The sequence below is a fragment of the Ciconia boyciana genome, chromosome 3 (assembly GCF_034638445.1).
Source record: "Ciconia boyciana chromosome 3, ASM3463844v1, whole genome shotgun sequence".
NCBI lineage: Eukaryota > Metazoa > Chordata > Aves > Ciconiiformes > Ciconiidae > Ciconia > Ciconia boyciana.
In genome coordinates this window covers 121,066,945-121,092,614 of record NC_132936.1, presented here as the reverse complement: position 1 = coordinate 121,092,614, position 25,670 = coordinate 121,066,945, and the positions used below count along the sequence as shown (strand labels likewise).

General features: G+C 36.4%; 1 protein-coding gene across 1 annotated transcript in view; it reads right to left on the bottom strand.

Annotated features, from left to right (window-relative positions):
• TASP1 (taspase 1) overlaps positions 1 to 25,670 on the bottom strand; it is an 89,717-nt gene that overhangs the window by 8,714 nt on the left and 55,333 nt on the right. Inside the window, 3 exon segments of the mRNA XM_072857433.1 lie at positions 5,264 to 5,337; positions 10,164 to 10,274; positions 19,490 to 19,600. Coding sequence (XP_072713534.1) covers positions 5,264 to 5,337; positions 10,164 to 10,274; positions 19,490 to 19,600 — 296 coding nt within the window.

The window sequence follows — 25,670 nt, the reverse complement described above, 5'->3', positions numbered from 1 at the left end:
TACTGAGGTGACAAATTATTTCAAATACTTACACATAACACAGGACCAAAACTGCACATCGCTGATACAGAGATTGGATTTTTCACTGTAAAGAGAGCACTTGGACTTCAAACACTACTGAAAACACAGTGAGGAACTACCTATTTTCAAGCAAAAACATCATCCACCACCAACTACTCTAAATCACTAAGATAATATAAGAAACTTGGGAGAAAAAAGGAAAAAATAAGTTCTGTGGCACATCCTGCCCACAGAACACCATGGGCCTAGAGTGAATAAATACTCTGCAGACCCTGCCTGAGATAAAAGGGCTTCTGCTTGATTATGCACAGATACACAACATTGACTCAAAGAAATGCTGCCTACCCATAACCAGAACCTTCAAGAGATGCAGTTGGTATGTGAATTCACATTGCAGGCATACGCCGCACTGTCATTTGAGATTGAAGAAACTTTTCCTTTGCAGCGTCCTCCATTGGGCAAGCAGACAAGGAACAAGAAAATATGAAGACTATGTAACTAAGAGGAGTCAATTAACTTGTAACTTACCCACTAACCTCCTTTTCCTTTCCGTTCTCCATTTACATCTAAAATCACATTATGGGTAAATTCAAGGAGTTATTTCTCCCCCTCCCAAATTACATGGCAGAAGGTCTCAAAGCCCTTCATGCAAACTGACACTTAAACTGCTCTACCAAACGCTACACCAACTGTTAAGACCTCAAATATTGCACATCGCCTGTGACAGTATGGACAGAGCTCCAAGAAGCAACACTGTAGTCATCAGAATAGAGCTATTTTCCCAATGGTGACAACACAATTGCTTAAGCTCTCAGAATGCAACCTAATCAGTTCAGGAAAATTGGAACTGATTAATTGAAAGCTGCCAGAGTATCTTTAAAGAGGTCACAGCTCTGGTAACAGGATGACCTTTTTAGCTGATGCTATGATCAGCTGTTGGATCTATTATGGATTCATAAAAACACACATCTGGAAGGTTATTCTGAAGACTAGTGTCTCAGAAAGAGAGGAAAGTTTGGGCAGGAAATCTAAAAGAGCTAACTGCTTATCAAAGATCTTCAATTTATATAAAATAATTCATGAGTCAACATCACAATAACAAAAAAAAACCCCAACATACCTCCTCAGTTTATGAAGATACTGAATCTCCCAGTCCTTCAATCTAGAAGTCTTAACCTTTGCTGATGCAGCAATTACTGCTACAAAAGGAGCCAGGTATGTGCAGAGGAAGTCCACAGACTAGTATTTTCTTATCTATTCTCATGGCCGCGGCCAGAAACTTCCACAGCAGTTTAGAATATTGTAACAGCCTCACTAACAGCTAGAAACAGTTGAGTGTCAGCTTATGTGACAATTCTGCCATCATACAGATAGCAATGCAGGAATTTGCTTCAGGAGATCTCGGGAAGTCCATTTATTTTCCCAAAGAACAGGCCTAATGTTGAAACAATCTGTCATGGTATTGCTTCAGGAAGGAAGCCTGGGACTGGCAACTTCTAAAACAGAATATATCTGTCCGTTAAGCTCATCATAGCTGAGGCTCCCAGGCACCAGCCTGGATAAGCTGTAGCAATAGGGGGCATAGGTTAGTCCCAAGAATTATATAAAAGAGTCAAAGCTGTTCAGATGAAGTTTGTTTCCTTCCACATCCAGTATGTGACAAACACAGGCACTGAGTGATTATGAAACTACTCATGTCAAGAGGGATGACAAGAAACAAAGAAGAGTACAGTTGAAGCAGCAAGGATATGCTTTGATCAGCTGCTTGTGGCAGTGATGTAAGAGTTCAAGGGCATAAGAGTCAGAGGGAAGTCAATGAGATATCCATTATGCAGGTAGTGAAGATGACGTTGCCAGTGCTATCAGTGGTGGAGGAGCTGAAATACTTTTTCAGTGCTGACAGAGAGCTGAAGGCAAGTATTAGGACATGCAACCAGTGATAACTGTGTCAGCAATAAGGTATGAACTTAGTTCATCTGGCAAGCCTCCACAGTATTTTTAAAGTTATGTTCAACCAAACATTTTAAACCAATGTTCAACACGAGACAGTGACTTTTCCAGGCAACTGGTTTTCCAAAAAAAGACTAGACACCTTTCCAGAAAGTATGCTTTAAATCAAACAATTTTAGTCACAGTGCAAAATTGTTCCACAGCTCTTGCAGGCTCAGCCATTTTATACATTTAGGCTGGCAAGTTAGCATTCAGGCAGTCTAGTTTGAAGGTGAGTGGCTGGCTGCAGAACCCAGACTTTTCTAAATCGGGAGGAAATAAACCCCTGTTGCAAGGATACTTCCAAATCAGTACTTGGAGAGCTCACAGTGCTAAAAGCCAGAAGCACTGGCAGGTCAGGAGGTACAAACCACTTCCAAGTCTCCGATTCCACTTTCCTGTCTCACTGTTCTTTTAAGGAGTTGCTGATAGTTAATTTGTTGAGTATGTTTCCACCTCTCGAGCATAACAGTGCCTGCAGGGGGGCTGATATCTAGCTTGTAAGTGTCTAAGTGTTTGTCTTGTAAGAAAGGTCTCCTGTACCTCCACAACCTTGTCTGGGGTTCAGAACCACCATTTGCTAGGTCCTATTATGAAATGCATTAACTTCCAATGCACAAAGAATCCCACTAAGATTACAAAGCAGGATCCTTTTTTTACTTAGTATGTACCCCTTTATATAATTATGATTGTAATATTAGTCTAATTCGTAACAGTAGACACTAAAAAACCTTCTCGCTTTCTAAAAGTCTTGCTATAAAAATATGTTTTCGTGTTCATTAAATTGAACCAGCCCAAAAATCAGCCACTGTGACAACCTCTTGGTTTAAGAATAAAACTTGAGTCCTAGACTGATGAAAGAAATAAAAACTGAAGCTCTTTACCACCGTAGAAAAACAGGAAAGCAAGATGTTTCCTTACAAGCCGCTGCCTGATCATTTTGCTATGGTACTCATAAGCAAGTGATATTTTATACTTTTATGAATTCTTACACCATTATTCTTTCATGGCAAGCACTCAAAATTAATTGTACCAAAACAGTTACTCTATTAAAGAAAGGGGATTTTTTTTTTTTTACTTGCAATACACTGTATTCTATTTCAAGCCCAGTTTTCCATCTATAACTTAGTCCTAGTTGTAGCAGAATAAAATTCCAGCTTTTATGACAGAAGACTTTTTTTGATCAATAGAAGTCAGCAGCAAAAGCATTTGTGGTTTTTCTCTGGAAAGCATTTGTGGCCACAGACTCAAAGGAGGAAGAAAGGGAGGGGGGATTAACTCTTCAATGAAGGTCAAAAACATAATTTAAAAGTGAACCAAGAAGAGCAGCTGTGTCTGTCAGCGCAATCAAGATTACCAGCTGGAGAATTTACCAGCAGTATGAAAACAATGCACACCAGATGTCAAATGTTGCAACTGTGAGTAGGAAAACATCTCTGGGCATGGCACTGTCATGCTAATACTCATTACCAGACAGATTTCATATTTAGCACTTATTTATTAATTAGACAGACACTACCAGAAGAAACAATAATATTTTGAGCCTCACAGTGTAAGTCAGAGGCAGGTGTGCACACTGGAATAATTTAACATCGCACATTCTAATAATTCTCCTTCTTTCACTGTGAACACAAGATAATGATTTTAAAACTAACTAGTGAATACTACAACATCTGCAGCTGACTTACTTTAGTTTCACTCAGTTCAGTCTGAGCTTTTAGCTTGAGTTTGGACTATTTTCTAACAAATCTGAAATAAATATTAAGAAAACAAGTAAAACCACACTCTATTCCATGGATAATTAACTGGAAAGAACTCTACATAAGTCATAAAAGCGAGTACTTCACTAACACCTCTACCAGCACTTCCTTCACCAGCTGCTTTTTATCTTCCTCCTCCTTATGGGGCATTATTGTCTTTTCTTCTATACATTTTACTCCTTGAGGATGAACTCATCCATTCCCAATGCTTCAACCAGCATGTTACACCATTCTTGCTGTTCCAAATATCTGATGTCAATTTCCTTCTTTTGTAAGTTCTTTTATTATCTTGCTCACATCCTCCTTTGTATTTATCTCTCAAATGAAATACAGAAAAAAGAAAAGGAAAAAAAAAGAAAAAAGGGAGAGAGAAAGATTTGGGTATTGTAGTCCTCTCCCCCTCCACTGCTGATGACTAAACTTTCTTCTTCAGCAGGTACACAAGCAGCCATTTCTGGAGCGCGCCAACAAATCCAGGCCCTCAAATTCTTTCCTTTTCCAGGCTTTAATATTCATCTTTCCATCAAAATGCTGGGTGTCTTTCTTGCTCTTATGTGCTGCTATAAACTTGTTGGCTGTCGTCTTCTCCTCTAATACAAGCAAGTATGCCAGTAAACATCTCCACCTCCCCCATTATTTTAACTGTATCAGGGAGCCTTCTTATTCTAGTTCTTTCCCCCACTTTTGTCACTTCCTTTAACTAGTTCTGATTGTTCACTCTCAGTCTTGAATATTTATGGCTGTACATGTATAAATGTCTACATAAATTATGATTCTGTGTCTGCTTGCAGTTTCTCCCATGTTAATTCTCATTGTCCAAACACCTCTCCTAAATGCTCTAGTTGCTACATCGCAATACCTGCCTTTTTCTCCCTTCAATGCTATATTCCTAAGAATAGGTGGCTCATCCTCTTGGTTAATCCCTACTCCTTGATCTTGATGTTAAGGACTTTTCCAGTTTCCATTGCTAAACTCAACTTTAACATTATTTCTCTCATTTAAAAAAAAAATAAATTCTGTTTAGTCCCCAAGAAACTGAAAACATGGATGTTAATATCCAAATTATTTATCACTGAGGCTATTCTAGGAACTAGCTTGAAGTTTGTTTTATATCCTCTCCCTTCTTCCTTGATGGTGCAATTGCTTTATCTGAAGGAAGACATGCTCACGGAAAAATACTGTACCACCCTAAATAGCCAGGATAACTGAACCAAGCTGGATAAAATCATTCAAATACAATTACTGTCAGCAGAAGGAATGGAGATGTATTTGTGGCACCTTTTCCTGACATAATACGTATGTTAACGTAGGTTTATTAACTGCTGCAATTAAAAATGCCCAATCAATAGACACACTTAACTGCTTATGCACCCATTACTTTTTCCATTCTATTAAAGATAGAAATTTCTTATATATTTCATTATCATTATTTTATATTCTGCTTAGCTTCTGCACTCATTCTACTGTATCACAACCTATTCCTCATGGCTTACCTTAGCTTTGCCATCCTGTGCAGACATATATCCTACACACATGCTCTCTGTTGTATGGCTCCACAGAAATTCCACTATAAAGGAAAATGCAAGAAGTCACCACAAATGCGTTGGTTTAAACTTTAAGATGTAATTTAATAAGACTGAAATCTTGAGAAACAAATATAGCTTAAAATACAGTTTGGGAAAGGACAAAAACCAAACTTAAAGAACAAAAACTACTTACCAGAATAATTCAATCTCAAAAGAAACAGCTATCAAACAAGCAAGATTTTCCTGCACTATTTGCAGTCACACACTGCAGAACTAATACCCAGAATGAGAACATTACTTCAATGATATAGAGCCTCCAAGATGAGAAATACATCAACTGCGACTACAGTTTAAAGATAGGACCAACTTTTAAAGCAGAAGCCTGTTCCACCCATAAAGTAGAAGCAGATATAACTTGCATTTGCTTGCCCTGAACCCACACATAAGCACACTACAATAGCATAAACCTAGATGGCATACAAGAATTCTGTAGAATTGTAACACTATCAAATGAGTAACTAGTAACAAGCATTTTTTCACAGAACAGAGCGTAAATATATACATAATATCTAACTACCAATGGGTAAATGGAGATTTGTGGTTTAGCTGCACAAGTAGGATACAGGAAAACATGCAGAAGTAGTAAAGTCTGCAAGATGAGAACTGAAGATATAGAGCAGGCAGGAAAGACATCTGGTGAAAGCAAAATAATCCTGCAGAAGAACCAGGAGAGAAGTCCAATGGAAGCAGAATAACACTGCACAATAAGCAAGATGGATGCCTGGCAAAATTAGAGCAAGACCTGGTCCCAAAAGTATGCTGAATTACATCAAGAGCATATGCAATCAACCCCTTTCTCTGGGGAGAGGGTAAGGAGCACCAAAGGTACAAGAGGAAAGAAACATGGAGAAGAAATGAGCCCATGTTGATTTTGGCTTCCCCATCAAAGCACTCTCGAGTCTGACCACCTTGACTTCTAGCACACAGCTATACAGCATCAGCTCTCTGGTAATGTATACTCACAGCTAACTTAGGATATAAATGTTAAAGACCAACTGTTGTGTTTGTAGTGATAATGATTAAGAAAACTAATCACTGCTAACATGTATCGTTAATGCATGTTAATCCAGGAAGGTGTTGTTCTGACGTTTGAAAGTGGCCCGATTTATCCATCGTTTAAACAGCCCATTACAGTGATCTTTAATTCCCTGATATGTACACACGTATCTTTACATATACACACACAACCCTACTCAGCTGCAACACAAAATTCAGACAAAGAGCATATTATTCATATGTTTAGCTCCCATCCAGTGCAGCTTTATAAATTGCCACACTGTATTCCTCCTGCTATATTTCACAGCCATTTTTCTTTGTGTTTAAGTACATAATTTGGAAAGGGGAAAGAAAGAAAGAGTAGCTGATCAGAATTCAGGGTGTTTCATAGAATACTGTAAAAGGTTTAAAAAATTGCACTGAAATATAAATTTTTCCTTTGGATTACAGGAAGAGTCTTACATGAATTACACAAGATGCCATGAAAAGCTATTTCCAGATATTTCTTAGAGAGAGACTTTCACATACTGCAAAAAGCATCATTAGGTGGTTTTAAAACTCTTATTCATTCCTATTCCTCATGTTCCTTTATATGGTTGACAAAGGTCACAGCATGCTGAGTATGCTTATCCTTTGAACCATTTATCCTTGCATAGCAATTAACCCAGAGTAGAAGATCAAAGTTTAGACAATCCCAGCAAGACTTGAAGATTCTGACAGATATGTAGATATCATCATAAAAGAAAAATGAACTTCATTTAGGTATGTGCTTTGCTCGCCCATAATAGATTCATGACTGATACCGCCAAAGGTTAGTCAAAAGCTTTCAGAGAGTGAAACATATTCAGCGCAATGTAACTGCATTTGATGAGGCCAACACCTCCCTAACACCCTAAAGGTTCAACTGTAAGTGAAATAATTTGTTTTTTTGGAGACAAATTTAATCTTATCTTTCAATTTTGAGAAGTTCGGCAACTGCTCAGGTCAAATACCCTCAAAATATTATTTCTTTGCCTTTGATAACTCTAGGCATATTCTTTTAAGTTTTTAATAATTTTTTCCTTCTACATTGTCCACCAAAGGTAGCATGTACTACCATAAAACATGGTTATTGCTAGCTATTACAAGGGCTGGAATTACAATGAAACATGTAAATTACATACTTATCTGAAGACATTTCATGTATTTTCAACCATTTAATCACTTCCTTGCAATTTGTTTCAATAGTTAAAAAAAATAATAAGAAAGATCATCCCTGCAATAAAACCATGAGATTTCATTATTCTATACACTGAGTTCTTCAGTATTACACAACTTATCTTCAACCCAAACAACACACAGATACTACATATGTTTAATTATACATTAACTCAGCATACACTATAAGGCAGAAAATTTCTGTGATACAGAAAAAATATTTTTAGAATAAGCTGTGCTACATGGATCTTATTTCAGCAGAAAGAAAACCAAAAATCAATGGATAAATAGTCTTTACTTATGATGTATGATATATAGGTATTTTCTTCATTAATTTTTGAGGAAAAAATACCAAATCTTCCGTAATAAGAACATGTTTTCTTGCATGAATGACAAACATTAAATGAATAGAAATATTTCTCTCACTTCCAAACATAAGTAATTGAAGGTTAAATTGACCTTGTTTGTTCTTATTTAACCAAACTTGTATTTTTGTTTCCTTAACTCCTTTTTAGGCATAGAATTTATGTTGTAGTATGCTTTTCCACTAGATCAATAATATCACAATTATTCCATTCTTAAATCTGAAAACTGTAAATCAAACTTGCAACATTCTCTGTACGTTTAGCAACCCATGCCCTGATTCTGGAGTCAGGATTAGACAGTCTTGGCTTTCAAATAGTTGAAAGACAAGAGTAAGATGATTGTCAAAGTCTATTTTATAGTCTACTTCTTCAAAAAGACAAGCTATTCAAGTAATAACTCCAAAAAATATAACATACAAAAGCTATTTCTAAAACCTTTTCCCATCCAAGCCTTCCAAAATTCCTTTGTTGTCCATCAGGATAATCCCAGAATCATCATCAGAATTGTAAGGATTCACCTCCCAAATCTCTGGTTCTTTGTCTTATGGATAAGTTGTTGACCAAAAGCATAAAACACACATAAACTTCAACTGTTGGGTAGAGAAAGGTGAATATTAACAACTGTATTGAGCAAAATTACTTAGAGTGCATGACTGGAGCGGGGATACGATCAGATACCAACACAGACATAGTAGTACAAGATATTTAAAGATTCTCGTAATGCAAACCAGCAAGGTGTAAGACTGAAAACTGAAAGATAACATACACCTCATCCTGTGCAACTGTAACAGCTTGACCCTAGCATGCCAGAAGTCACTGGACAGACAGCAATAAATACTGGAGTTTACGTGGGTTAACCCATCATCAAAAATATATCTGCCAGCTCACCTTTAGCACACGCTCTGCCTACTACTCCAGGCTGGCTGTAAGCAGGCAAACTCTGGTGACACAATGTTAGGATTTAGTGGGACAAAAGCAGTCATGAATTAAAACAAAGGTGAGGTGTCTTTTTAAAAAATAGCCTACAGATTAAAAATAAATTATGCAATTCAAGAACTACCAGGTGAGATGCTATGACCTGCCTTAATACACAAAGTGAAATTAGGTGATCAAATTTGTCATGCTAAATCTTAAAAGATATGAAAGCTACTTCAAATCTGTAATGCTACTGACAGTGATTCATGAAACACTTGGGGAAGCAATAATAAAGCAGAGGATTATACAAAGGAAAAAAACTTTAATTCTGGTAGCAAGAGATAAATACATATTAGACAGGTCCACGTGACCAATACATAAACACATAGCATGACCAGACACATATGCCCACATCTGAGGAGCACCACAGGAAAGGTACAAGTGTCACGCTGAAGTAATTCATATGCCCCCAGTCCCAAATCCCTGCCTTCAAAGAACAACATGGGCTTTGCTGTCTCTGGATTGTATTTCGACCCACCTCTGCTAGCAGCCTACAGCCTTCAGTTTCCTAGCTGTTTCTCTATGACAAACCGCATGACAGTTTACTAGAATACACTTGTTCCGTTGTAAAGCAGCAAGACGGATGAGGATCTTGTTTCTAAGACATAAACAGGGCTGAAGGGCTGTAAAGCTCAGAGCCTTTTTAACCAGTCAGCTACTGATGGAGGCAAAGTACAGTTTTCTGCTGATCTCAATATACACAGCAAGTACGCCTGTTGACTGCATATGCAAATAACTGCGACTTATCTGAACAGATTTTCCTGGACATAGCAAAAAATTTCTAACCATAAAACAACTTCCCTTCCAAATTTTAAGTCTATCCTCCAAATTTTCACCTTTTATCCTGCAAAAAGGAGGAACAAAGAACTTTTTAGATAGCATTTTTAGCATATAAACCACTGAGAAGCAGTAAACCGTCATATGCATTATCCCTAGCTAAAAATGCGATTCTTTCTATAAGGAGCATGCCCTGTCTCGCCACAAGCAACTGTTACTCCTATGCCATGGTTTTAGAAGGATCCCACACAACCCTCTGAATCACAATTCTGCTCAGAAATAACGAGTCAGAAAGCATGCTCTTTTCTGCAGTTTTAGAGAACAAGGCTAATACTACTATTTCACACTCTAGAGTTTTATCATCTCAAACAATTTCGATTCCTTTTTGTTTTCTCTGTGGCCTTTGAACAATGGTAAACACACACAGAAAGTTTTTATTTCATCTTTCACTTTGAGTTAGCACCTAGCTCAAGGAAAACTGAATAAGAATTCCTTACCTAGTAAAGTTGGCTTTTCCTGTGATGATTCAGGCTCTGCTGAACACCTGCAAGACCGAAGAACTATCACACCTCCGAGTACACCATCTTCATTGGCTAGAAAAGGTGAACCTGGGTAAAATCGTTGGGGACAATTATTTGCAATAGGAATAGTTCCTTGGGTATTTTTATTTCACTTTCCTGCCTTCCCCCTAAGCACTGAAAAGACTGTCAGGTCAACCAGTGCTTTTACAAAAGTATCAGTTTTATTTTTTCTAGTGTTTCTACCAAGTAACTTTCTAAATGGTAATCTACTAGTCTACCAGTAATCAAAAAAGGAAGAAGAGCTACATGGAATAAAAAAAATATTGGAAATTACATTTGTGAGTGCAAAAGCATTTGTTCTTGCATCAAGGAAGATATAATAATGAAAAATGGAGTGTCAAGTTGAAAAAAATCATGCCTCAATATTTAGTTCTTTCTGTACTATAATTAATATAAGGATGGCCACATATGAAAAAAAAATCAAGCAAACTTGGGTCACTTTTACAGTTTATTCATTTTTCCCAATTTAAAGCACTTCGTACAGAGACATCATCAAACTGCTATAGACTGTCTTCCTTGTTGTTTTATGAATATTAGCAGAAAAGCCAAAATACATTTTCTGTTGTTAATTTAAGACATATGATAGAAAACATCTTCTATCAGAAGCTGGAAAAGTTTTGAAGTTAGCTGAATCACAGAATCATAGAATCATCAAATAGTTTGGGTTGGAAGGGAATCAAGTCTAAGTATTTTTTTCTGGTTTGTGATTTGAAATGAGATTCCTATACTTTTAAATGTCGAAACAATGGTATGAAATCATATGATTTAAAATGTCTTGAGCCACAAAATTAACCAAGTTCTTGCACTTAAGCCCAAATAGACCCTAGTCACACATTTGCAAGACACTGTGATTTAAAGCTGAACATACAATTGCAACAGGCATTTCATATATTTCAATTATTTTCTTTTAAATAAATTAGTATACTATGTCTAGCGTACAGACACTGTAAAAGGATGTGCTGACCACAAGAACTTTAGAGCAGATCTACTCATCAGCCTCCTTCAATTTGCCCATAGTTATGTGTATGATTAAAATTACTCCTTTAATGCAAACAACAACAACAAAACAACCCCAATAAGAACCAACTTCAAGTTTTAAGTAAGGAAAACTAAAAGTTTTACCATGTTTTCTCTCAACGTAAGAGCAGCCACGTTCAGAAGTGATACAAGGTGGTCATAACAACAGAAGCCCATATCACAGGAAGATAACAAATGTAGCATGCTTAATAAACAGTAAAACCTTATTTGACCTAATACAAACTGATATTATCTTTAAAGTGCCATTTGCTTTGCACAAGAACTATTACTAGGTGCCAATTACATCTACTGTATTACTCATCGACTGCAACTAAATCCCAGTGAACCAAGAATCCAGCCAATTGTAACGTAATAGATAACAAAACAGGAAAATATGTTTGGTTAAAATAGAAACGCAAGGCTTCAGAAGTTGTAAAGAGTTTTACCACCCAAATCAAAATCTTGTACTCCATGCTTTCCCAGATGTTAATTTTATCTCTTATACTCTCACTGCATTAAACAAACGCTGGCTAAGTACGTAGTATGATTTCTGCAAGCAAATGAACAAAAAAAGTGGTTTTCTTCATAGGGGACATGCATCCTTTAATCTTTACTTCAGAAACTCAGGTACTTCAAAGGCAATGTCTTAACTTGAACTTGGTCTGCAGACCTAATCTTATACTCAGTTGCATAAATTAGTCAGGCTATAAGCCATGCTGTGGTGAAAAGTCATTGCAAACAGACAGAAAAAGTTCTGGTGGTTTGTTTTTGTTTTAATAAGCAGTGTTTCTCCTCCTCTTTCAAGGCCTGTGAAAGGTTCTTTCAAGGTTCTAGTGAAAAATGCTAATAATCTCTTTAATTAGAATGGTTTAAAATGTTCTACTTCAGCAGAACACAGACAGCAAACTGGCTATTTAAAGCATATAGCATATTAAGGCCATATTAAAACACTAAGACTGTATAAATGCACATAAAACCAGACAGCAACTACTGATTAGAGACTTGATGCCACTAACGCCTGCTTCTAGAAGTGCTTACATCAGGTTAATTGCTTACTTGTTTTTAGTGTTTTTCTTTCTTCCACACTCAGGAAAGAATAGATGAAAAAGTCTGTAAATAAACCAATCATAAATTTCTTCATTTTCTCAGTATTTTTGTCAACTATGTGCCATCATCAATGATCAAATTTTCAATAATCTGAATAACTTGCACATGCTACGCTCTCTCTTTTTAACCTTCACGAGAAGACATGGCAGTATATTTCTTTCCATGTAAATGGTCTGCAGCAAAACACATAATGCTACATTTTCATCAGAATCCTTTCATTTTTACAGAGATTGCAGAAACAAAACATTCGTCTTCTTCAGTGGAGTACAGAATGAGAAAAGTAATCACTCAAAGTATGTGTTTTGGGACACTATTTTTAAAATGGGGTTTAAAAAAATAATTTAAAACTTGAGCTTCAAGCACATAAGGCAAACTCTTAAGCTTACAATTTCATCCAAAAAATGGATGCTCTACCTATACATGTATAACTATGTTCATGAGAATCCCAGTTCTGCCAGCATAAATAGCATTTCTTTATCTATTTTAAACATGCTATTCATTGTATTGCCCTAAATATGTACACAATTGTTTTCCGAACCAAGTTACTTTCTTTAATGATTATGCACCACGGAAGCTTTATTACCAGCCCACAAAATTCAAAGGTTCTGCAAGTCCATGCTAAACACTCAAAAGCTAGAAAACTGACTGTATTAATTCAGCCTTTCCTGAAGCACATTGCCAGTCTACTGTTATTTCAACTAGAAAACTCAAGAAGATTAATTTAATAGCACTGTGCATGATAAAAGCGTGATAAAAGCGTGATAAAAGTATGATAAAGTATAGTTTTAACTTTAGCACTCATAAAACACACTAGATAAGCAAGACGCTGGCTTCTTTAGGAATAACACAAGTTAGATCCTTAAAGTAAGGACAAATGTTGGTTACGCCAGACAAGACCAGGTCTTACTGCACTAACTTTGTAAGAACCGACCATAACTGTAGTACTGGGGTGATACAGACATGAGTAAAGTGGCTTAGAGTGATTTGTAGTGGGTAATTTGAATGGAGTATTAAACCAGGGAATATCTTAAAAGTTTGTGTTATGCAAACAAAGCAAAGAAGAGAGGATGCATTATCTCCCTCTTACAGATGGAAACGCAGCGTTACTTGCCCAGTGGTGCGCAACATCAAAACCCAGAACCTACAGGCTTTCCTCATTTGCAGGACCTTGACCAGTATACTACAATACAACGATGAAAACAATGGGATTATATTGGCTTTCTTGTTGCAGCCAGCCATGCTTTGGAGCCATAGCAACAGAGATTGAGCCAAGATACAGTTGCAACTCAAAAAATTACTGAGATTTAGTATTTTCAGCTGAGCTACTAAAGATTTTTTTTTTTTTTAAAGCACAATCCACAGCCAAATTTTAATCTTCTATACCTTCTACAGCTGCAGACTGAACATTATTCTGGAAAGGAGAAAAAAAATAAGTCTGAAACAAGAACATATCCCTTCTTCTCACCTCCAGACACAAAGAGCAAATGAAGACACAGTCACTTGCAAAACCCCTGCAATGGTTCAGGATCTTCTCACCCACACCACTTCCACGGGCCACCTGTTTCCCCACTTCTGCTGGAGGTTGCCATCCACAGAGCCATCCAAAGCAAATTGTGTGACTACTCCCTCATCCATTCCAATTGCTTTCACCAGCAATTTCAGCTAAACCATCTCAGTGCAAAATCAGCAACAATATGGAGTGTGTCTCTAACTCACTGCACTGGCTAAGTTGTGGGGAATCAACCTCTAAATAGTGGCAGTAAAAAACAGTTGCCTACAGTAATAACATTACAGTATTCCACACTACAATAAATTCAGAGAGACTGTGTCTCCTCCCTTAAAAATCAGACTCTAAGCCAAATTAAATACATACTGAACAGCACATTCTTTAAAACAGAGAATGTATTTTATTTTCCAACTAAAGCAATTCAAAAAAAGTTAAAAGAGGGATTCAAATATATTAATATTTTTTTAAACAAAGATATTTCTGGATATGCAGACTTATTACTGAGGATTACAATTACACTAAAGAGTGTATTCTAACACAGCAATACAGTGCGAATGAGTAGGTCTATGTTAAGCAAGATTCTAGACATCTGAACACTATGCATCCATTATTAAATCTGTAAAAATAATGCCACAAAAGTAGTATTATACTTTATTTCTAAACAGAATCCATGCAGTGTACACAGGAATTAATTTGAGTGTTCTCAAAACACTGAATTCAAAGGTTAGGAACGTATTTCATTAATTTAGTTCTAAAAATCATTTTGTTACAGCCAAGTCATTGAGAAAAATAAATAATAGTGCAGACTTCTGTAAAAAAATAACAATATAGGTAATGGCACTTTTTCATATACATTATATTTAATTAGTCTTTAAACAGGAAGAGAAAAGGTGCAACTGAAATATGGCCATGTATATTAAAGTCATAATGGTTTCTCATTAGAAGGAAAAAGTAATCTGGCTGCCACACTTCTACATCATTTTTGCTCTCTCTGTACTCTTAAGAATGACAGATCTTGCTGTACAATTAAAAATTCAGTAAATATAAAACAAAATATGCCTACTAGCCAAAAATATTTTTTTTTTACTGCAATAAAATAGAATTGCTAGACAAATCTTTGATCTAAAAAGCTTGTTAATGACAAAACTACAAAAAGCTGGGGCTTTTAATACCATTTTAAGTCTCACGAAACTCGTTGTTCCTTCCCAGTTACACTGGTGTAACATTGAAGAATTTGGCATGAAAAATCCAAAGCAAAACTTCAACTACAACATTAACTCACAATGTTAGCACTGATTGGCCTCACCAGAGAGAAGGGGTAGGAAAAAAACAAACAAAACACATCTTTCAATAGTTTTGGTTGAATCCTTACCTCCCTCAGTCACAAAATGATATTTTACAATACACATTTCCCTCCTTCAAAGCTCAATTATTCTATTATTGCTATCTGACATATAGAAAGTATTATTAAGTTTTTATTTATATATTTTGTACATTATTAATCTGTATTAATGGTCTCTTAAAAATAAGCAAACGTATCTTCATAGCAGCTCCACATTCACTGATCTCATCAAGTTCTGCAAGAGCAACCACAACTGAACACCCAAGACCCGGGTTCAGCCTCAGATGAGGGATAGAGCATACAGATTTCACAAGTGTTAAGGCAAATAATGGCCTCAATATTCAGCCTTGCTCTGGAGGAACTGCAGCTACAAGTGAAGAACACTTTCTTTTATGTCTCTTGTAAATTCAACTGCTCCCATGATGAAGACTGTTTCCTCCAGAGCATGCAATCAGTGAGAGTTTTTCATTTCTGAACCTGTGCTTTTCTCCCATTTGTAGCTACTGGACAGATCCATTCTAGCACAGATTCGATACTAAACTGTAAAACAAGTGTTTTATTTACACTTACCCAGCTGAAGGACTAACCAGCTGTTCATCAGATGTTTTAAATTCATACTCTTCCATAGTAGAGAAACCATTACCAGCTTTATTGTTTACATTAGCTTTCAAAGTCTTCAGAAGTTTAGACTAAACACTGACTCTGGCATGGTGTAACCAATTAAGTGCTTTAGCATCCCCCAGTTTTAAGGGAGTGCAGTTAAACAGTTCTAAACCTTCTCATGCTGTAATGTGAGTGAAATTCCGACTTTTTCAGGTCAATAATCCATAGCTCACCTATGCCATCGGACTTTGTCAGCTTGTGTACAGAACGTGTTTCAAGTGAAGCTGTCTGCCACTCTGCTTCTGCTATGTATCCCACTAAACTTCAAGCTAACAATTTAAATAAACATTGGAGGAATATATAAGCACTAAATGAAGCCTGCTTTTAATTTCATGCACCATTATTTGTTAAATGTTTAAGCACAAGCTGTCTGAAATCAGAGATCTTTATATTTTATGATAAGTAAGTAATTTAAAACATCTGTTCAGAATTTTTAAAGAAGCTGCAAGGAAAAGCACTTGTACTTTCAAACTTTACAGATCAGATTTTAAGAAATTAAATAACTGAGGATACCGCTCTTCAATAAAATCCCAATACTTTTGATAAGGAGAAGCACGGTCAGGACCTAGACGAACGCTCGTGTAAAATCACCACATTGTGTTAGTTTTTCAGCTGGTTTTATTGTACAGGTAACAAATAGGCCTATTCAATTCTGTCTACCATCAAATATAAACTTGTGAAATCATAAGCTTGCAGTGGATAAAGTAGGTTATATGAAACTTCAGGATCAATTCATTCTCTTCTCAAATCTTTTCCTCTGTGTCACGGAGAAGACATAATAATGATTCCATAGCATGCTTCCTCCACTATAAAACTACAAAGATACTACAAAGCTTAGAGTGATGCAGCGCCAAAATATAAAGTAACAATAACACTGTGCAACAACAGTCACTGGCAGTCTTGTAACTGTTTAAGTATGAAGGGTTTTTCCCCCTCAACAAGCGTAGCTCATAATTGGGAAATTCATATTGTATGATTCCTAACTGTCCAAACTCCTGCTCCTAAGAGAGGTATCTGACACTAAATTTTGACAAGAGTATCAGCATTATCCTTCTGCTATTCCCTTTCTGCAGACATTGCTCATTTGTGAACTGAAACACAACTTAAAAAGACAAGAATAGACAAACGTATTTCCACTAAGGAAAGACCAAATATCAGATTCCAACTATGTCTTTCAGCTCATTATTTTCTAATACTTTATAAGAAGCTTTAAAGTACAATTCATAGCATGCCATTGTTAAAAGCCCAGATTTCCCGCCAGTGAGATGACACAAACATTTACTCTAAGTCTACATTCCACAAACTTGGCCACATTTGAAAGGAATGATGAGTAACAAAATCCTCTGTTCTTCTGTTTGGAAGGTATTTGTGTTTACAGAACACCATTCTTCGACTGTTTACCAAGCCTTTAGCACTCTTTGACTAAAGATATTAAGCCCGTTTGATTTACAAAAAAATCTAAATTTAATTTCTCTCACCTCCAATTCAACCATCAATTGTGCATTATCCATAGTAAGCTGGCTCTGAGAAAGGATGAGAGAAGCACATCTGTCATTAGTTTGCTCATCACCTGCTGTTCAAACAGCACTCATTGTTTAAGGCAGGCATTCCCTAGCTGGAAGGATTCCCAGGGCTCTGCGGAGACTTGGAGAGTTCTGTAAACAGGAAGCACCAATCTGATGGCAACTGCCAAAATCAGCTGTTCATCCCTCCAATACAAGTAACACACATTTTGACTTCGACAAAACATTCTAGCTCTGCTTTGTTAAAGCTTTTTTTTTTTTTTTTTGGCCTTGGCCCATAATTCTGGTGAAAGTTTGACATGACCACAAAACAGGGCTTTTAGAAAGAGTAGCATGGAAAGAATCCATGCCATCAGCAAGTAGGCTATTAGCCCGTTTTATCCTATTGTTTCACACCGGTAAGAAATCCTGCATCATACCATACATCCTGAGCTATCAACTAGCACATCAATGTCTATGAAAATTCAGAGGAAAAAAAACTTTTTAGTATAAACCTACTGTTTTAAGTGTAATGCATTTTTTTCATTTGTTGCACTATATTAGCAAGACATAACTTCACATTCCATCTTCAGAATTGCCAAGATCCCCCAAAACTATACTACTGGTTACAAACTTAGTACTATGTCACATGTAAACAGCAAGATGTATCTGGATTTTCAGGTTTTCCTTAGTCTTCATTCATAGGACAGCTGAGGGGAAACTAGATTTTACATTTTCTCATCAAGACATGGAATTCAAATGCTTCACCTACACAAAAAAAGGTGGCTATCATATTTTTTTCTTTTTTTTTTTTCTCCCCATTTCAACACTGCCCCAAAGTACCACTGAGAAGGTAATACACATCCCTACTTTCAGATAGCAAAAACCTCCAGTGATAAGTTTCTGAAAATACAAATATGACCCATCACTAATTAAAACATGACATTTTAAAAAGGAATTATAAAACACTTCTCTTCACATTTTTATATCATGAAAAGCATTAATCTGATACTGTCTCTCATTCTTTTCACTTTCCTGTTTTGTTGGGTTTAGTCTGATTTCCCAACTAAATTATCAAGTGCAGCCTTCCAATCCGAAGGTGACTTCCCCACTTCCCCTCAAACAGTCAAATGTCATGTTGTCAGAAGCAGAGTTTAATATGGATTCAACACTATAAACAGAAATAAAGAAATTGCAACACATTTCTTGCCAAGACTGAAGACAATGGTTCCTGGGTCCCAAAAAGGTATCCGTATGTCCCTCTTTCAGTTCCAATTAAGATACTATAAAAATGAGCAATACAGTGTACAAAAAGTGTTATGTTGTCTTGTCCATGAGAAATTTTGAAGGTCAAAATTGTGGATACTAATACTTCAAAAAAATTAAGGGCTATAAAGACAATGCAAGTCAACATATATGCCAGAAGCCTCATTGGAATCTATGCTATCTTCAAAAGTTCAAACATATCTATATGTTTTAAATTTCCATATTCATATTTTGGTTATGACTTGAAGAAAGAAAACAAGATCCATATTCACAAAAAATTAAACAGGTATAAATAGTCATGTGTAATCCTCTCAAATCAAGGAAAAAAATTGTTTTTACCTTACAATAGTGTTCAATGAAGTCTACTTCACTTTCTTAATAAATTAATTTCATCATGTAAACAGCAAACCAGAATTTGTCTGTCCAAAGCATTTAGTTAGAACATGCAGTGGTTTTGAGGTCTATATTTATATTAAAAAGGGTTAATATGAATAATTTTTATTAACGCTCCTAAACCACCAATTCTAAAATATGCAATTGTACACCACAGCCAGTGATTCAGGCAGGAAAGTCTTTCTTCAAATCTCTCTGGGTATTCTATGACTCACATAACAATTCAGATATTGCCAAGGGTTTTCTCCTTTAGATTTCCTAAAATATTCTTCTATAGTTTGATTTAACATTGTTTAGGTGTAACACAACACCAAATTTGAGGCCAACTGCAACATAAGAGTTCAACAGAAATCACAAAAATAAGTATCTTAATATTATTTAATAAGGTTAATTGAATTTTAAACAATGTTATGCAATGTTTAGGCACTTAGCACCATACGCTTACCAATAAACTTGTTTTGCATAGTCTCTAGGAGAGCTTGGTGGGCATCTTCCGTTTGCAAAGCACATGAACATTCTCTGGCCAGTATGGTTCGGACAAGGTGCTCTCCACAACCTAAAGAAATATTAAGATTGGGAATAGTCAAAATATAGATATCACTATGAAGAAACTCTGTCATTATTTTACACCATCACAGACCAAAAAAAAAAGGCATGACACCTGTCTGCCATTTTTATTTTTAATTTTTATTTTTTTAAAGAGTGACACTGAGTCACATGAAAATTCAATGATGTCAGCAGTTTTTCTCACCACTTTCCTGAAATTTGTACTGCACAAAGTCATAAACCAAAAAGGGTTAAGTACAGAGAGAAGAAACAGAAATAGTGAGAAGAAACAGTGAGACTGTCTGACTTGTCATCTTTATCCAGATCCTGCAATTGTCTCTCAAAGAATCCACTTACTAATCATCACAGGAATGATCCTTGGATGCAACTCTCTTCAAACCAAGAACATCTTTAGTGAATGCCACAGTAACTCCTTTGCATGATGCAACCTTCTATTTAGTCCATCTGATTTAGCCTTTTGCCAAAGGAATACGTGGATTTACCTATGCTTTTTTGACAGGGTGGCTGCTCATCGGACCCCTAATAAAAATTCCTGTAAATTTTGAAGGTTTGTCTTTAGGAAACTAAAAAGCTCCAGTAAACAACCACTTATTGCTTCAGGGCTTTCTGTAACTATCCCCTGAAACCTGTTGGTGATGAAGACAGGTCATTAGCGCTACTCTTACTCTGTAGGAACACTTTCACACCTGCTGATTTTCTCCCACGCTCTTTCCCATTCCTGTAATGTGCTTTGGGACGTACAGCTGTGGTCAAATGGTACAGTACATGTTTATTGGATCAAAGGTTTCTTGGACAGGAAAACACACTGGTGATACCTTCTGCATATATACAAAAGTCCTTGTACCACTATGCCTCCCATTTGTTGACATTATTCCTCAATGGCAAGGAAGCAGGTGAACCAGCTAGAAGAGGTCTAACCAAGCACCAGTTAAGCTGAAATGTCTTATCCAGTTAGGAAAAAAGGAAAAACACAACTAACTAATTTAACAGCTGTAATATGACAATAATTTTAATTATTTAAATTTAGGTGATTACAGTTTGATCAGACTTGTAACTTCAGAGTATATCAGGGCCTAAAACTGCATTAGACACCAGAATATATATAGAGAAGTCAAATACAGTCAATTCCCAATTATCTATATGTATTTCTAGCAAATTTCTCATTAACCATGACAAGATGCAAGCACTGTGCTGGCTCCATACAAAAATCAGCTATAATCCATGCGGACTTATTAGCTCAGGTGCAGCACTACATAAATACACCTACACAGCTTCCAGAGACAATTTATGGCTGGAAACAATCTAGCTGCTTTCACATGGCAGAGAGCCGGAGCTGGTAAGACATCAGACCTAAGCTGGCTTCAGATAAAGGCAGCTCAGTCTCCACGGATAACATTCACGTTACTGGAAGCACTAACAAGTCCAGAACAGAGAAAACTGAGCGACTCTGGCTGAAGCCAGCCTAGATCTGGCACAAAGAAAGAACTAATAAATAAACCCATCCCAAACTGGCTCCAGTGCAGCCTTCTGAGCGTCTCATCTCTGTGCTTCCCAATATGCTGAGTTTAGAGCACTGACTGGTTTTGGGCACAACATTGCATGAACGCACTTGGGCAGGTCTGGTGCTGTGTCTTGGAGTTACTCACAGACTGGCTTCTTGTTCTTGCCACCACTTTTAAGCCCTAATTAAAATGGCAACCTACTCCAAGAATCTCTCTTTCTGGTTACTTGTCACACAAATATACCCTTCCCCTTAAAGGCAAAGTGAGTTTACAAACACTGCTCTTCAAAGACTGCTAACATAGAAGGGAAAAAAAAAAAAAAAAAAAGACCCCTCACCCCCCATTTCCAAGATAAAAAAAAACCAACAAAAAACCCCTATGGAGCATTATATATGCATTACATGTCAGAGAATAAGCCCAGGGACAAGACTGCAGAAAAATTGTGTGCATGTGTCCCACAATCTTCCTATATTCAATCATCAAAATTACACCTTAGTCTTCAGTTAATGTGCTCCTTCTAATGGGCAGTGTCTCCTGATTAATACAATTCAGTTAAACTGAATTGTTTGAAGTGGGGTACTTTGGCATTGAATCTACATATAATTGGCACAACAGAAAGACAAAAAAATCCTTTGTATTAGCAAACAGCTTGAGTAAAAACCAGTTATAAATTTAGAGGAAAAGGAAAGAGCCGAAATACTACAACAATAACACAGCAAAGGGAGGCAGTTCTTGAAAGCACAAGAAAAAAAAAAAGTGTTTTCATTGAGACTGGCAAGCTCTCCAGTTACTGAGAACAGCATCCGGGTTAGGATATTATCTTCAAGAGGCTCACACAATACAGTGTCCTCAACAGCTGCTTACCAGGAGGGTCTGTCCATTCATTGCCTCATTACTTCCATGCTCAAAAGCTTTTGTCCACAATAGAGTTATCTAATATTTATTCACGACAAAGTAATGTATGAAGAACACGCAAAAACTGCAAGATGCATTTTACCCATAGATCACAACATGGCTATCACTTTTTTTAAACTGTGAAAATGTAAACATTATGAAGTTTTGCTGTAAAGAATAAAACTAAATAAGCATATGCTCCAACAAAAACTTAGCAAGTTGATTTTTTCTTGAAAAGAACCTGTTAACACCTTAAATATAACATTTATATCCTATGTGAGGTAAGAAGCATGAGACTTAGAACATGAATCAAGCAAAGGAGACACAAAAATCAGAGTGAGCCTATGCATCTCCTATGCATCAAGTAATAAAACCAGATGTTACTACTTCACAGTTTTTAAGTAATTCCTAAATTGGCATCAAAAAGACAATAGCCATTTTTTAGCATGATGTATAATGTTATTTATCCCCAGAGAATGACTTTATTGAAGAGTTCCCATAACATCAAGTGTGCTAGGGAAAAAAAAAAAAATTAAGAGAGAGAAAACTTAATATGGGTTAAGAACAGCTGCAGCACACTGATGTCATCCAGAATCAACCACAAGGAAAGCAGCCTTGCAATTCTACTAACACATCACACATCTCTACATCCCCACAGACAAAGTCATTTCTTTTTGTCATATTTATGTCAACCTATAAGGCAGCAAACTTACAGATTGCTGCTGGCAGCGTATGTAAAAATCTTTCAACACATCACATGCCAGCAATCTGCAGGGACAGATAACTAAGGAAAATAATCCCCCCATTTTGAAAAGAAAAATTTGTTACTGCAGTTTTTGATGTAGGAACATCTATGTTTGAACAAGAAAAATAACTAAGCAGTGTTTCACATACTTTGACCAGATAAAGGCTGAGAAAAAGAATTACCCTAATTATTCCAACAGAATTGCCCTTACTGGGAAAACACTGTAGAGAATACTAGGGCTAGACACAAAATAAATGTAAACAGAATTACAGTAATCAAAACCTAATTGATAACTTACAATATAAAGTTGTGGGTTCAAATTTATAATTCCATTCACCTGTCATCTAACCACCAGCATTAGCCAACTTCCAAAAAAGTTTTACTAACATGACTCAAGACAGCAACTACAGTCAAAAGTACTTTAACGCATTTCCAAGTCATGCACATAAGCTGATGAAAATGTAAATCTGGTTCATTTGCTTAACTATCTCATGTTATACTATGTTTACCTGTATGTGTTATACTTTGTGGTTTGTCACTGAATAATACTGAAACCAAACCAACATGGACTCCTAATAAGAATTTTTCAATTCTACATTAAAGTCTCAAATGCACTTGTTTTAGTAACTTTCCTGTAAACAGAGTTTAAATCATTTTATTATCCTTTCCCAGTTAAGATGATGACTTCTTAGGTAACCTGAAGCTTATTATATCTCAGAGACAAACACTTTGCAATGACAGACCAAAGCTTCCATAAGCCTTCACACAAGAGTGACTCAAATGGAGATCACTATCGAGAAAAATTTACTGGGTTAAATTAGTGCTTCTCACTGAAATAACTGTTTCATATAGTAAACAAACTATTTTCCTAACACAGTAATATTGTGCAAACACCATGTTGCCTACTCATAACCCCTCCACTGAGAAAAATACTACTCTTGGAATGACTGTTGTCCATGCTTGCAGAGGTTAAGTACAATTAGTTGCCCTCCTCTAGGATTACTACTGGCAAAGTGAGCAATGTTTCTACAGGAAATGTATAGTCTATTTTGATAAATAAAGACATACATGCAAAGACAGATATTTTGATGCAAGTTTCTAGCCTCCTAGGTTAAGGGGAAAGAAGTTTAAAAAACCCAGATTCCTAAAGGCTCCAGAGGTACATGGCAGCAACAGGCTCCTACGACAAGGGAAGCAAAGAAGGATAAGGCTCGACAGTCATAATGCATTTATTTTGCACTCAAACCAAAATGCTTGCTGAGAACCAGAATCTAAAAAAAAAAAAAAAACCACCCCAAAACAAACAAACAAACAAAACCAAATAAACCAAACAACCAAAACTCAGGGGAAGGAAAAAAAAACCCAAAAAACAAAACCACCAAACAAAACAGAAAACCTGTCTTCAACCAGAAGGTTCTAACCCTGCCTGAAAACCACTTGGAGATCATACAGAAAACCCCTGATGATCACACAGAAAGCATCAGAACTGATTTTCAGAGACGCATATCTTCTTGGATCACACCACAGTACAGCTTCTAATGCAGTGTTTCTTTCAAAGTCCAAAGCTGACCAACAGTGAAATATGACTTCTCTTCTGTGGGTATTTAAATGTGTTAATTTCTGAGTATAATACCCCTTTTCCTATTCAGACATTCCTCACTGATTCATACAAGGTCCCCACAAGAACAATGTGGGAATCTACAACCTCTTTTTTCATAGTCTCTTTTTCTTCTGTTATCCTATTATAACTTAACACTTATATATACATATCAGTAGTCCTCTCAAGTTACTATTTCAGACAAAAATAGCACAGAAAAGCACAAAACCCCCAACAGACATTTTTTCGAGCATAGCAAGATGGTCGTTCCTGCAGTCCACATTCTATGCACCAGATATTGCTGATTAGTGAATCAGATCAGGCAAACCAGAAGTACCTGTTATGTTGTACAATGCTGTATGACAAGTGAGATACATGCCTTCTTGCAGAGGAATGAAAGACATGAACCAATCATGGAAAGCTGTTATTATGCTGACAAACGACAATAATTTTTCTGCTGTCATTCACAATTGTAGTAGTGGCCAGATACTCTAGAAAGCAACTCTTTGGTACGCAAATGTCACTATACGCCACAAGACAAGAAACGAATCAGGGCTGCATACCTTAGAGCAGGCATAAATGTGAACTGTACGCCTTACTGACTCGCTTAAAAATTTAAGAATTTTTTTGTTAGAGTCCATAAAGTTACATAGAAGTACGTGCCCTGATTCACATTTGTAGTGCTTTCTGCATGTACCTGATCATATTAGTAATGAACAAAGCTTAGCAAAGGCAAGTTTTATGAGCATATGAACCAGTAGCCATTATGCTGTAGAGCCAGGCCCAGTCTTTGCATTTCAAGTACTGTTTAGCTGTATGCATATAATGGTTTTTAAGCTCTAAGTCTTTCTGAACGTTTTGTTCTGTTTAACTTGTCAGTAAATGAACCCAATGTAATTCAACAGCACACCACCGGATAGGTACGTACTGCAGCACGGTAGCTACGGAGACAATCCAGACGCTGTTTGTGAAAGTGTTAGTTGCCGAACTGAGAAAACAGACAAGCCAGTAACGTTTAAGCTAGAGCTTAAAATTTTGTCTGTTTCCTTCCTAAGTGATCTTTAATAGTTAATAGCTCTATTCTGCAGTACTTTGCTAGTTAGCCTATGCACAACTCTCACAACAACTAAGTTACTAGGGGTTTTTTGTGGGTTTGTTTTTTTATTTTTTAAGATCGTTAACATCTTTAATTTTCAGCTATTACATTGGATACTATTTTACACTGCATACTGTTTTGAAGAAAAGGTAAGAAATCTGAGCTATAATATTTAAATTTTAATTTAACCTTCTGTACCAAACAGTAACTAATACTCTACTTAAG